The sequence below is a fragment of the Chiloscyllium plagiosum genome, unplaced genomic scaffold, assembly GCF_037043375.1.
Source record: "Chiloscyllium plagiosum isolate Xiang-an unplaced genomic scaffold, Cpla_swu_hap1 HiC_scaffold_10, whole genome shotgun sequence".
In the NCBI taxonomy this organism is placed as follows: Eukaryota; Metazoa; Chordata; class Chondrichthyes; order Orectolobiformes; family Hemiscylliidae; genus Chiloscyllium; species Chiloscyllium plagiosum.
In genome coordinates, this window is record NW_028270148.1 from 68,844,160 (window position 1) to 68,859,026 (window position 14,867).

At 40.3% G+C, this 14,867-nt stretch overlaps 1 protein-coding gene across 11 annotated transcripts in view; it reads left to right on the forward strand.

Moving 5' to 3' along the window:
• Positions 1-14,867, forward strand: part of sanbr (SANT and BTB domain regulator of CSR) — a 730,291-nt gene that overhangs the window by 658,050 nt on the left and 57,374 nt on the right. For all 11 annotated transcript variants that reach the window (XM_087991419.1, XM_087991418.1, XM_087991417.1 and 8 more), the window contains one exon: positions 11,149-11,248. In XM_087991419.1, coding sequence (XP_087847545.1) covers positions 11,149-11,248 — 100 coding nt within the window. The remainder of the gene's footprint in view (positions 1-11,148; positions 11,249-14,867) is intronic.

Genomic DNA, 14,867 nt, shown 5'->3' on the forward strand with positions numbered 1-14,867 from the left:
ATAGGTGGGTGGTCAGATGGGGCAGACCAGTGGCAGATAATATATAACCCTGATAAGTGCAAGGTGATGCACTTTGGAAGAAGAAACAAGCTGCAGGAGCATTTAATGAATGGCAGGACACTGGGTAGCTTAGAGGAAGAGAGGGATCTTGGGGTATTTATTAACAGAGCTGAAAATGTGTTGCTGGAAAAGCGCAGCAGGTGAGGCAGCATCCAAGGAGCAGGAGAATCGACGTTTCGGGCATGAGCCCTTCTTCAGGACGTCGATTCTCCTGCTCCTTGGATGCTGCCTCACCTGCTGCGCTTTTTCAGCAACACATTTTCAGCTCTAATCTCCAGCATCTGCATCCTCACTTTCTCCTATTTATTAACAGATCCCTGTAGTCGGCAGAGCACATGAATAAGAAGGTTAAGGCATATGGGACACTTGCTTTCAGCTGTCCGGCATACAGTATAAGAGAAATTAGATAATATTTAACTTGTACAGAGTGTTGGTCAAGCCACAACTGGATTACTATGTGCAGTTCTGGTCACCTCACTACAGAAAAGATGTGATACTACTAGAAGGGGGTGCAGAGGAGGTTCACCAGGACGTTGCATGGAATGGAGAAATTGAGCTATAAAGAGAGACTAGATAGGCATGGATTGTTTTCTTTAGAGCAGGGAAGACTACGGCAGTGGGGATGGTCATGATTGAGGTATATAAGATTGAGAGATTTGGTCAAGGTGAATAAAGAACAGCTGATGTCCTTGGTTGACGGGTCAGTCATGAGAAGGCATAGTTTTAGGGTAAGTGGCAGGAGATTTAGAGGGAATTTAGGAAAATATGTTTTCACTCAGTGAATGGTGGGAATCTGGAATGCACTAACTGGGAATGTAGTGGAGGCTGGAAACTTTACAACCTTTATAATAATTGAAGTACTCATCCAAATATCCTTTTAATCAAGGATATGGGACCAGTGCAGGAAATTGGGATGATTGCACTTTCAGTGGTACTTATGTCTACAGACTCGATGGTCCAAAGGCCCTTTTCTGCGCTGTGTCAATCTTCGACAGTCAGTGGCTGGAAAAGCTGAATATTTGGGAACCCTACTGAAGAGCACTGGTGTTATGATTCAACAAGATAGAATCCACAGTTGATGGTAAATGCATTTCAAACCAGTAATAGAAGAACAGCAGCAAGGATGAGCTAGGAATTTCAAGGAGCTGGAGGATTGGTCAATCCAAGGCAGTTACAGATTACTTTGCGTGCTGATGATCTGTAGGACCAGTCCCAAATAAGATTTAGCTGGAGAGCAAATGGGTATCCAAGGTTGTGAGAGTAATTTTAAATCCCAGTTGAGCAAGGAGAACTTTTTTGAAAAAAACGAAAAGAACAAAAATCTGTAGATGCTGTAAATAAGAAACAAAAATACAAATTTCTGGAATGCTCAGCAGGTCTGGCATCATCTGTGGAGAGAAGTCAGATTTAACGTTTCAGGTTGCGTGACCCTTCCTCTGAACTGATGGTAGCTAGGAAAATGTTCCGTTTATATGCAAAAAGTGCAGAAGGTGACCTTACCTACCATCCACACCCAGAGGATCATCAGTTGTCATTTCCGCCACGTCCAGCAAGATGCTACCACCAGACATATATTCCCCTCCCCTCCCTTGTTAGCTTTCCACAGGGATCATTCCCTCCGGGACATCCTGGTCCACTCTTCCTTCATTTCCAACATCCCCCCAGCCACAGACTTACGATACCTTCCCCTATAACTGCAGAAGGTGAAACACTTGTCTATTTTTCCCTTCCTCCCTCAGTATCCAAGGGCCCAGACACATCTTTCAGGTGAAGCAGCCGTTAACCTGCACTTCACACAATCTGGTCCACTTCATTTGCTCCTCAAAATGTGGTCTCCTCTACATTGGGAAAATGAAGTGTAGACTGCATGACTGCTTCGCAGAACACTTAAGTACTGTCTGCAAAAACGATCCTGAGCTTCCAGTTCCCTACCACTTCAACAGACTACCTTAATCCCTAGCCAACATCACTGTCTCAAGCTTGCTGCAGTGCTACAGCGAAGCTCAGCGCAAACTGGAAGAATAGTACCTCATTTATGACTTGGGAACCCTGCAGCCCTCTGGACTCTATCGAGTTCAGTAACTTTAGGGCATGAACTCTCCCATGTCCTTATCCCAACTCCACTTATCAGGCCTTGTTAACACATAGTCAGCTTTTAGACGCAACCCATTGTTAGCCACTAACAGTTGCCATTAATAGCCAATCATCTGCCTAACCAGATCGTTATCCACTCCTTTGTCTGTCCAACTGTTCTTCTGTCTCTTTGGGCTGTATCCCTACGTAGTGTTTACTCCCCCCACATTTTCCCCCACCCCCAATTTTCCTAGCTTCAGTTCTGAGGAACGAGTGCTTGACCTGAAACGTTAACTCTCCACAGATGCTTTCAGACCTGCTGAGCTTTTCCAGAAATTTCTGTTTTTGCTTTTGTTTAAAAAAATAGGATCAGATTTCAGGCTGGGAAAACGAGAAGTAAGTGAAATACTTATAGTTCAGATAACGCTGTCATAGCTGGTGGATACCATGAGACATAGAGAAATTAAGGGCCACTAAATCAATTTAAAATAAGGCTGCTGAGCTGAGAAAGAGACAAAGCCAGAGTTGCAGTGATTTCAAAGCTTAAACAGACAACTTAAATTAGGAGATTATTGAGGTGGGACTCATCCAGAAAAATATTGCTAAAAAAATGGGGATTATTATTTATCACCATAGCCAATGGGGTTCATCTAGGAAAAAAATTATTAAAATAATTCAGAAACAGAGCTTACTGGGAAAACTCAACAGGTTTGGCAGCATCTGTGTAAAGAAAGCAGAGTTAACATTTCAGGTCTGGTGACCCTCCTTCAGAACTGATATGTACCTAGGAAAAGCTTGGTACATATGCTGAAGATGGGATGGGGGTGAGGGTTCTGAACTAAGTGATTGGGTACAGATGAAGCCCAGAGAGAGAGACGCAACAGTTGGACGGGTTTTCTTTTATTAAAATAGGTCACCTGGAAAAGCAGAAAACCAAAAGGACCGCAAATGCTGGGAATCTGAAACAAACACATTAATTTCTGGAAAATCTCAACAGGTCTGGCATCATTTGTGGAGAAGAATCAGTGTTAATGTTTTGGGTTCAGTCTTCTGAAGGATCATTAGACCCAAAATGTTAACTCTGATTTATCTCCATCAATGCTGCCAGGCCTGCTGAGATTTTCCAGCAATTTTTGTTTTTGTTATTAAAGCAGATACTCTGATTCAGTCATTAAAGCTTTTAAGGAAATGGGTATTTTTGACTAGAGACACCACTTAAAGGCAATAATTCTCAATTTTGACAGTAAATGTTCAGAGGTTCCCCGACAGCAGTATATGGTAATAGCATAATTTTACTGATGAATTGGAAGCACTCAAAGCAAAGAAAATAATCTCAATTATTTGAATGATTTCACAATCATCAAATATTGTACAGCCAGGAAGACATGTTCTCACATGGTGGGCCAAACAGAATATGGAATTGGACATCTTGGGGAACTCATTCTTAAGATACAGAATTGCTTCTAAACTTGATGCTGGACAAGAAGCTGACCACTTTAATGCAGTTATGTATGCAGTGGAATATACTGCCTTTTAAATGTTGTAACTGTACCAGCGTCCACCACTTCCTTTGACTGCTTTTCCATACACACACCACCCTCTGTGTGAAAAAGTTGCCCCTAAGGTCCCTTTCATATCTTTCCCTTCTCAGTTTAATGTCGTTGCAGACAGTAGAAAAGAACATGAAAGAGTTGCCCTTTAGGGTCCAACTTTAAATTTTTCCCCTCTTGCCTTAAACCTATGCCATCTAGTTTTGGACTTACCTAGCCTGGGAAAAAAACCTTGGCTATTCACCCTCTCCATGCCTCAAATGATTTTACCAACCTCTATAAGGACACCCCTCAGCCCAGCAACGTCTTTGTAAATCTTTTCTGAATCCTTTCAAGTTTCACAACATCTTTCCTATAGTAGGGAGACCAGAGTTGAACACTATTCCAAAAGTGGCCTAAGCAATGTCCTGTACAGCTGCAAAATGACATCCCAGCTCCCGTACTCAATACGCTAACAAATAAAGGCAAGTGTACCAAACACCTTCTCTCTATCCTGTCTACCTGCAACTCTGCTTTCAAGGAACTATAAACCTGCACCCCAAGGTCTCTTTGTTTGGCAACACTCCCCATGGCCTTATTGTTAAGTATATGGGTCCTGCCCTGATTAGCCTTACCAAAATGCCTCACATTTATCTAAATTAAATTCCATTTGTCACTCCTTAGCCCATCTGATCAAGGTCCTGTTACAGCAAAAGGTGAATGAAGCAGAAATCCAGAAGAAGCACAAGTTAGTTCTAAAGCAGACAGTCAAATTATCACATGAGATCGAGAGAATCTTTTCAGTTGTCCAGGTACAATACCCAAAATGATACACATGAAAAAGGACAGACAGCAGATGCTAACAATGATTGTGGACCAAGGAAACCTCAAGCACAAACAGTGCACACCTATTTTTTTAAAAAAAGGATTTGTCTGTTAAATAAGTCCCTTTCAGAACATGTGATGAGCAGGACACAGTCAGAGAACAGCAAGAACTCAAATAGCTACTCACAAAAAAGTTTGAGGTAGGACAGGCTATAGTAGAAAAGAAAGCTGAAGGTGTTCAGAGAGGACTTAGCATTTTGGCAAAAAGATGTTTATAATAATTGTGATAATGCTACTCTTTTAACAAGGTTATGTTGTCCTTGGCTTTTTTTCAGAGAGGTTGTAAAAGACACAGACTCCGAAAACTCGAAGTTGGATGGGTTTTAGGGCCAATTTAATTATAGCTAACAGTGCTTCAGGCAAAAGGTTTTTAAGTTTTAAAACAAAATTGTACAATGAAAGGGGAGCGGCTAGTTCTCCTATCTCAACTTTTCTCTGGTTTGATTTGGTTTTGGCAGTCTGGCTATTCACTGAAAACAGTCAGGCAGTTTGAGGCTGCTGGTCCAAGAAACAGCCACATGGAAGAGGGTGTTCCATGCTGCCACCTCCCCCTCTCCTGTAAGGCCCTGTGTTTGATTTTACCTTTTGTGCCAAGGTATGTTTATGGGGATTGTTGAAAGTACTTGGAGCAGCATCAGTAAGTTTGGATAATCTTTTGGTATTTCGGATAGGTGAAGTTATTAAGTATTCTGTTCTGTTTTGTTTTTGTTTCATTCGGTAATCTTGTAAATAAAGTTTGTTTTGTTTTAAACAAAGTGGTTTGCCCAGCTGCATCACTCATGGAATATCTGCATTACACCTGCTTAAACAATTAGAAAGGTTAGGGTCTGGGCTACTTTCTTGAAATGTTTTGAGGGGGTCTGGCCAGGCCCATAACACATTGACATCTCAAACTTTCAAGCTCAATACAGGGGCAAGTCAGTATGTTATCAGTTAGAGCACCACGGGTGAAGAAACTTGTGAAGCAACCTACTATGGTGTAAATGCATAGTCACTTAAGATCAAAGGGCACAACACTGGGGCAGGTGGGACATGAACTTTGACCTCCTGAGAGATAGGGATATTACCACTGCCATAAGCGCCTTGGGTGGATTAATGGTATGGTAAAAGCAACAGTGCCACATAAGTTGTGTCAGACTGTAGAGAACTGTACATATTTCAGGCGTCGAGAATTCTCACTCTTGAGCATGAATGCATGTTTTGATGTGACTCATTCTTGAAATGATGGAAGAAGACAAATTCATTAAAGTCAGGAAACCACTGGTCAAGTGACAGCAGGTCAAAAAACATTTGGATATTATACAGCCAGTTGTGGAACAAACAGTGAGAGGATAGTTGGGAGAAAATTTTATCTGGTTCCAAAGACTCATCACAGAACCTAAACAGAAGTCAGAATTTTTGAGATGAGCTACGTTGACATAAGAAATTTGTTTTTATACCGTCAGCAAGATGGTAACCTGTAACATCTTGAGTTGTCAGAAATGTTTTCCATTTTTATCAGGATGAAGGAGAGTTCAAGGTTAATGAGAAATCACAAGCAAGCAGATAACCAATGAGCAGCACACTTCACAATTGCGGAATCCTTAACTGATTAAACTCTGATTACAAACAGCTTCATGAACAAACAGTGATGACAAATTTAAGGATGATGCCAAATGCTGAGAAGCCACAGTTTGAAGCACAACATTTTACTTGTTTCGAAAGCAACTTATTATTTTACAGATATTTTATTTCCTTCCCAGAAATAAGTCTCAATGTTGAAAGTTATGTGAAGCAAGATGCAACCCTGAAACAGCGTGACTGAGAGGTTCTGACCTGAAACATTGACACACCTCCTCTGATGCTGCTCAATATGCTGTGCTTTTTTCAGCTCAACTCTCTATCCACTCTGACTGAGAAAGTGAACATTTTGGTTTCACCAGTACTTCTATCATCAAGAAATAAATAAAGTGTTAAAGTAAAGGCTGTACACATTTCAGCACAGAATTACAAATTTCATTAAAATGCTGCTCACACAGATTGAAGATGTGATGCAACTCCATGGAAGCTACCATTGAGAAGGGATGACCATGGCCCAAATATTCAAGACACCAAGATGAAATTGCCAAGTTCAGAGGTCCAGAATATCACCAAGGTGAAATTACCTAGTTTAGTGTTCCAGGATGCGAAAAAATAAAAGTGCTTGTTTCAGCAGGAAGCCTTCCTTCGTGAATGAAATTCAAACGAAGAAGATCCTCCAATTTAAAAGCATGCTCAAATCTCACTAAAGATTAGAATGGTGCTAGAAAAGCACAGCAGGTCAGGCAGCATCCAAGGACCAGGAAATTTGACGTTTTGGGCAAAAGCCTTTCATCAAGAATGAGGCCTCATTCCTGATGAAGGGCTTTTGCCCGAAATGTCGATTTTCCTGGTCCTCGGATGCTGCCTAACCTGCTGTGCTTTTCTAGCACCATTCTAATCTTTACTCTGATCTCCAGCATCTGCAGTCCTCACTTTCGCCTCAGATCTCTCACTGTCAACTGTCGTTGACCCAGAGATCTACCAATTCTGGTGAGAGCATATTCTGGGAGAATACTGAAACTTTCAGACGGCTTGAATTTATGAGATGGGAGAGTGGTGCAGGAAAGAGGGGCTGGCTTAATGGACCAGCGTTAAAAGTAATTATCTACTCAAAAATATAAATATAATGAAGGGGGGAAGCTTTGGGGAGATGTTGTTCAAGGATGTTAGAGTCCGAAGGGATTAATGTATTAACTATCACCCATTCTGATGATGTCACATAGATTTGGTGAGAGAATACCTTAAGGTCTCAAACAAGTAAGACCTTCCATTTAGTTCTTCTCCTTAGTATCTGTAACAGTGGTTTTCTCATCAGTGTAACTTATACATAGTTGCCACATATATACTCGTGTAAGAGTTAAATTTCTTAGTCTATGTTTTAAGGTTAAATTTATGGGGTCAACTATTACATGGATACTACTTTCGAAGGGCTGAAATTCACGTCCGTCAAAGTTCATACTGTATCATTAGAAGCCCAGTTGATCTCTATAAACGAATAAAGAAAAAGACGCATGAATTACAGTAATTACCGGATAAAGAGAATAGAAAATAAAATGAATTAGTAATTATTCCATCCACCATATTTTTTATTTTTAAAAAAAATTACGTTGAAGCGGCAATGACATCATCGGGCGAGACTGGAATACCGGACCGGAGCCAGATGGCCAGAGGTCCGGAGTCCCAGAATGGAGCAGGACGGCCGGCAGAACAGAGAGGGATGGCTGGCAGACTGGATTCCCAGAATGGAGCAGGACAGCTGGCAAACTGGAATCCCGGAACGGAGCGGGATGGCTGCCACGGAGCAGAACAGCTGTACAAAATGTGAATACTAATTATAGTGCTCGTTCAATAATGAACTTAAGAAATCTGAAGCCTAACTTTGGTGAAGAGCTAGGATCAACCTTTACACGAGATACATGGAAAATTCCAGATTTTTTTGGCCAAAGATAGGAGGTTGACGTGCATGAGATTGACTTGTACTCAAGTATATATGGTACATCTTGTTTAAGAAAAAAAGTGTTTTCTCATGGGATAACCAAGCGGTTTTTATCTACCTCACTAAATCAAGTAGGCCGTATAGATTCCGAGCAAGAAAAGGGATGGTGGCAGCATTCTATCAAATAGCTGATACAGTATGATGAGCAATGATGAGGATTCACCTCACAATAGACACTACATGGAGGAACCCCTGCGGTGACATTCTGGAGCTGAGATAATTTATCTCCAACGACCACAGCCATCTTCCTTTTGTGGTAAATGTGCCTCCAACCATTAGAGCATTTTGCACCTGATTCTAATTGACATCAGTTTTACTTGGGCTCCTTGATGCCACACTCAGGTAATGCTTGACTCAGACAATAATGAGGTCAGGAGTTGAATGGACCTAGCAGAACCAAACTGAGCATCAGTGAGCTGGTTATTCCTTTGCAAATGTCACTTGCTAGCACCTTCCTTCTCTCTGCTAATGATTCAGAGTAGACATTTGAGGTGGCAATTGGCTGGATGGAATTTGTTCTGTGTTTTGTGACAATTTGGTAATTTCCACATTGACAGCAATATGACACTGTTGTAACTGTACTTGAACAGCTTGGCTAATGCTGTGATCAGCTGTGGAGCACAAGTCTTCAGTACAATTGTCAAAATGTCATAAGGGCCCATAATCATTGGAGTGTCTTCAACCATTTCTTAGAATCACTTGGAGTAAATTCATTTGGTTGAAGATTGGCATCGTAGTGCTGAGAAACTGAAGAAATCCAAGCGGGATCATTCACTCAGCACCTCTGGTTGAAAATGATTCAACATTATTATTTTACACATGATTTCCCACATTGAGTTGTGTAATTTTCTATCACATCATTCGCAACTGGATGAGGTGGGACTGCTTGGCATGCAAGTAGCCTAATGTCATCCATAAGATCTTAAACACCTCTATTAGATGTCCCCTTGATCTGGACTGCTCAACAATGAGTAGACCTAGTTTCTCCAGTATATCTATATCTGTAATCCTTAATATAGAGTCATATAGCATGGAACCAGAACCTTCGGTCCAACCAATCCATGCTGAACACTTTCCCTAACTAAACCATTCCCACTTGACCCTTATCCCTCTAAATCTTTTCCTATTCAAATGTTTTTTAAATGTTTTAACTGTACCTGCATCTCCCACTTTCTCTGGCAGTTCATTCAACACATGAACCACCCTCTGTGTGAAAAAGGTTGGCTCTCAAGCCCCTTTTAAATCTTACTCCTATTACCTTAAAAATTTGTCCCCTAGTTTTGAACTTACCCACCCTAGTGAAAAGACCTTTGCTGTTCATTGTATTTATGCCCCTCATGATTTTATAAATCTCTGTAAGATCAACCCGCAACCTCCTACGCTTCAGTGGAAAAAGTCCCAGCTCATCTTTATAATTTAAATCCTCTAGTCCCAGCAACATCCTGGTAAATCTTTTCTCAACCTTTCCTGTAGCAGGATGACTAGATCTATATGCAGTACTGCAAAATCTGTTCTGTTCCTCTCAAAAATCTGCTTCATTTTTTTCTTAAAAAAACATTTATTCGTTTTATTTATTCAGAGGACTTAGGTTTTGCTGGTTGGGCCAACGTCTGTTGCCTATCCCTAGCTGTGTTTGAGAAGCTGGAGAGCTGCGTTTTTGAACTGCTACAGTCCATTGTGGTGTAGGTATATCTACAGTTATATTAGGGAGAAAGCTCTAGGATAATGTCCAAGTTAGCATAATGAATGACTTGCACATGAATTTGTAGGTGGTAATGTTCCCATGTACCTGCTGCCATTGTTGTTCTCAATGGTAGCGATTAAAGGTTTGGAAGACACTATATAAACGTTGATGCTACTGAGTGTGGTGGTTGTGGATATGGTACCAATCAAGTGAGCTGTTTTGACATGGATTGTGTTGAGCATCTTAACTGTTGGAGCTGCAGTCATCCAGGCAAGTGGGGTATATTCCATAAAGCCCCTAACATTTGTGTTTTGTAGGTGGTGAACAGGCTTTACAGAGTCAGGAGGTGAGCTACTGGCTGTAAGATTCCTGGCCTCTGACCTACTCTTGCAGCCACAGTCTTTATATGGATGAATGGTCAGAATTGGACACAATCTCAATGTATCTTCCCATGCACTGTCCCAATTAAACTTTTCCTGAACAACCTGTTCATCTCTAGTAATGGCTTCTCTTTCTTCCTTGGCTTTGCATAAATTGTTGTGCTTTTTATCTCACCTCTACTGGCATGATCTCCAAACCATTACCTCCTTTCTACATACAATTAGTTTCCTGTTAGTCTGTGATGTCAATTACCTCTATCAAGTATATGTGGTAGTATTATTGTTTCTCACTTTTTTTTTAAACATCCATTTTAGTCTTTGAGGTTTTCTGATATTAAATTCAGCTGATTGAAACCGATAATTATTAATCGATTTTTTACCACTATGATGACAACATCATGTTAGAAGTAGGGGCAGGTGTAGACAGTTTTACCCCTCAAGCCTTCTCTGTCATATAATAAGATCATGGCTGATGTGATAATGAGCTAATATTTGCATAGCCAAAGGGGTAAACTACAAGTGGTTCTTCTATAACGCTATGGTTCTGTTCTTGTGCAACCCTACATTGTAGAAAAATCGTGCTTTAGAGACCGCACTTAAAGTGTTGGCGATGCAATCACCTTACAGCCAACACATGTTTTAAAAGTTTATGCTTTAGAAACAGTGTCCCCAATTCATCAATCGCATTACAGCAAATTCACGTTAACAAAACAGGCATGATAGTAGAATTTAAAAATGTGTTGCTGGAAAAGCGCAGTAGGTCAGGCAGCATCAAAGGAACAGGAGAATCGACGTTTCGGGCATAAGCCAGCAGACCTGTATTTGCAATTTTTCTCAGTAAAAAGGTTAGAATAAAATAAGATGGTGAAAATTTTACTGTAAGTTAATTTGCGGATATGTTTTCCTGAAATAAAATGATTGGTTGTAGTTGAAAAATGTTTCTTTTCACATCGTAAAATTTCAATTGGAATTTTATTACAGCAACGCAGACACGCATCTTTCTGGCGAGCAAGACCTTGATTTTGATATCTTAGCAGAGCCTAATTCATCAAAAGGACAGAAAGTCGGTGATGTCACAACTGTGAGTCTTTGCATTTTTGTATGGCAGCGTTCTTCAAATGGGAGAAATTTAAGTCGAGTTATCTCAATGAATGTTTTATAACGGAAAATATCTGCACTGTTACTTGTGCATTTCGGGCAACCTCTAACATTTGTTATGACCAGGTGAAGAGGGATAAAGCAGATACCGGTTTTTAAAAAAGAAATACACAAGTACCACGGAAGCTGGAAATCTGAAAGAAAAATAGAAATTTCTAGAGAAGTTGAGGTCTACCAGCAACTATGGAGAGAAAGCAGAGTAAATGTTTCAGGTCCAGTGAACTTTTTTTCTGGGAACCCAAGACTTCTGATGAAGAATCACCAGACATGAAACATTAACTCTGTTTTATTCCCATGAATGCTGCCAGACCTGCCAAGCTTTACCAGCAATTTGTTTTTGTTTCAGATCATCAGCTTCTGCAGTTCTTTGTTTTATTTTCATGACAATTTTATTACTTGTTAACCCTGAGAATAAAATATTTAAGATGCAGTAACAAATGCATAGAGATATAATGTTTATAAAGAGTATCTAATATAAAGGGGAGATTGGAGAATATTCAGTTTAAATGACCTAAAGAATGTTGCTGACTGGTTACGTTTTAACCTGAGACCACATTAGTTTAATTAATATCTTACATCCTCAGAAGTAGTAAATATTGAAGAGATCTTTAAATTCTCCATGAATGGATTTTTCTCTAATTTGCTTTATCTCTGAGTGGGACTAAGAGAAAATGGGAAGAGAAAGAACAAACCTTCTCCAGTTACAGTTCCAGAACCATTTTTCTGTCTGCTGCTCTGCCAAACAGCTGCTTGAAATATAGCTCATTCACACAGTACATGGCTGGGCCTTTTGTTTTCTAAACTGGATAATTTGCAGATGATTCTTATCTTCAACAGGTGAAACTTATCTATCCACTTTAAAAATGTTATTCAAACAGGGGATGCAGATCTGAGTTTGATTCCCTTTTAAAAATATTAATTTTGTCTGAAGCTGTCTTTGCTTGTTTCACATTGATTTCATGAAGTTGGGCTAATCTTTGCTCAGCTGATTGTTACAATTATTGTTTCTCACTTTTTTTTTAAACATCCATTTTAGTCTTTGAGGTTTTCTGATATTAAAATCAGCTGATTGAAACCGATAATTATTAATCGATTTTTTACCACTATGATGACAACATCATGTTAGAAGTAGGAGCAGGTGTAGACAGTTTTACCCCTCAAGCCTTCTCTGTCATATAATAAGATCATGGCTGATGTGATAATGGGCTTAATTCCACTTTCCAGCATGTAGTCTATCACCTTTATAGATTAAAAGTCTGTCTAATTTAGCCTTCAGTTTCCGTTGTCTTTGGGATAGATAATTCCAAATATTAACTACCTCCTGAGAAAAGAAATTCCTCTTCATCTCTGTCTCAACTATTTCCACACAAGCAGAAACATTCATAAGCTTCCTCAAAATAGAACAAAGAAAATTTACAGCCCAGGAACAGGCCCTTCGGCCCGCCAAGCCTGAGTCGATCCAAATGTAATGTCTAAACCTGTCGGTCAACTCCTAAGCATCTGTATCCCTCTGCTCCCCACCTAATCATGCATTTGTCCAGACGCATCTTAAATGAATCTACCGTGCCTGCCTCTCCCACCTCTGCTGGCAACGCATTCCAAATGCCCACCACCTTCTATGTGAAGTACGTACCACATGTATCTCCCTTAAACTTTCCACCTCTCACCTTGAAAGTGTGACCTCTCATTATTAAATCCTTCACCCTGGGGAAAAAGCTTGTCTCTATCCACCCTGTCTATACCCTTCATGATTTTGTAAACCTCAAACAGGTCCCCCCTCAATCTCCTTTTTTCTAATGAAAATAAACCTAACCTACTCACCCTTTCTTCATAGCTAGCACCTTCCATACCAGGCAACCTCCTCATAAACCTTCTCTGCACCCTCTCCAAAGCGTCCACATCCTTTTGGTAATGTGGCGACTAGAAGTGTATACAGTATTCTAAATGCGGTCGAACCAATGTCTTGTACAATTTTAACATGACTTGCCAGTTCTTATACTCAATACCCTGTCCGATGAAGGCAAGCATACTATATGCCTTCTTGACCACTCTGTCCACCTGTGCAGCAACCTTCAGGGTACAATGCACCTGCACTCCCATATCTCTCTGCCCATCAACTTTCCCAAGTCTCTTCCGTTCATTGTATAATTCGCTCTAGAATTAGTCTTGCCTAAATGCATCACCTCACATTTTTCTGGATTGAAAACCATCTGCCACTTTTCAGCCCAACTCTCCAGTCTACCTATATCCTCCTGTATTCTCTGACAGACACTTATGCTTCTATGTTTCCGTAAGGTCACCAGTCATTCTTCTAAACTTCAGTGAAGACAGGCCTGACTGCTTCAACCTTTTCTCATTTTGCAACCTGTTCATTTTTAGAACAAACTTGCTGAACCTTCTCTGAAGTGCGCTTCAGTGCAAATACATTCCTCCTTAAGTGGTGTAGTCTCACCAATCCCTTATACAATTGCAACAAAACTTCCTGACTTTTATAGTTCCTTCTCTTTCTAGTAAGGCTAAAATTCCTTTGGCTTCCCAGTTGCTTGCTGTACCTGGATGCTAACTTCAGTGATTAAAGTGCAAAGACACCCAGATCTCTCTGTGCCACAGCATTCGGTAGGTCTTTCTCCATTTGGAATAGAAAGTCGGAATATATTTGTTCTGTCAAAGTGGACAACTGCATATTTTCATTTATGTTGCACTCCACCTTCCCCCACTCACATAACATACTTTTATGCAGAATTTTTTTCTGTTGTCACACAACTTGCTTTCTTACCTATATTTCCATCAGTCTCAAATTTGGCTCCAGTATACTCGATCCCTTTATCCATGTCATTAATATTGTTTATAAATAGATGAGATCCCAGAACTGATCTGTGTGGCACTTTTGTTAGATTTATTATTTTACATTTGAGAATGAGTGTTTCACCAATTGCCCTTGAGAAGGGGCTGGTGAGTTGCCTCCTTAAATGAATGCAGTTCATTTGATAAGTACATCTACAAGGATATTAGGGAGGGAATTCCAGGATTTTGCCCCAGCATTAGTAAAGGAACATGGATATGTTTTAAAGTCATGATGATGAGTAGCATGGAGGGGAACTTGCAGGTGGTGGTGTCCCATATATTTGTAGCCCCTTGTCCTTTAAGATGATTGTGATTGTGAATTGTGTTGTCTCAGGAGTCTTGTTGAGTTTTTGCCATGCATCTTACAGATGGTACACATTAATGATACTGTGCATCCCTGTTGGAGAGAGTGAATGCTTGTGAATGAGCTGCCAATCAAGTGGACTGCTTTGTTCTGGATGGTGTCAAGTTTCTTAAGTGTTGTTGGAGCTGCAGAGATCTAATTACATGGGGAGTATTCCTTCACACTCTTGACCATGACTTGCTCTTATACTTACAGTAGTGCAGTTCAGTTCAGGTTGCAACCCAGGACATTGATAGTGGAGGATTTAGCAATGACATTGCCATTTACAATTACAGTTTATCATCCTGAAAATGACACAATTATTTAACTCTGTTTTCTGCTGGCTAACCAGCCC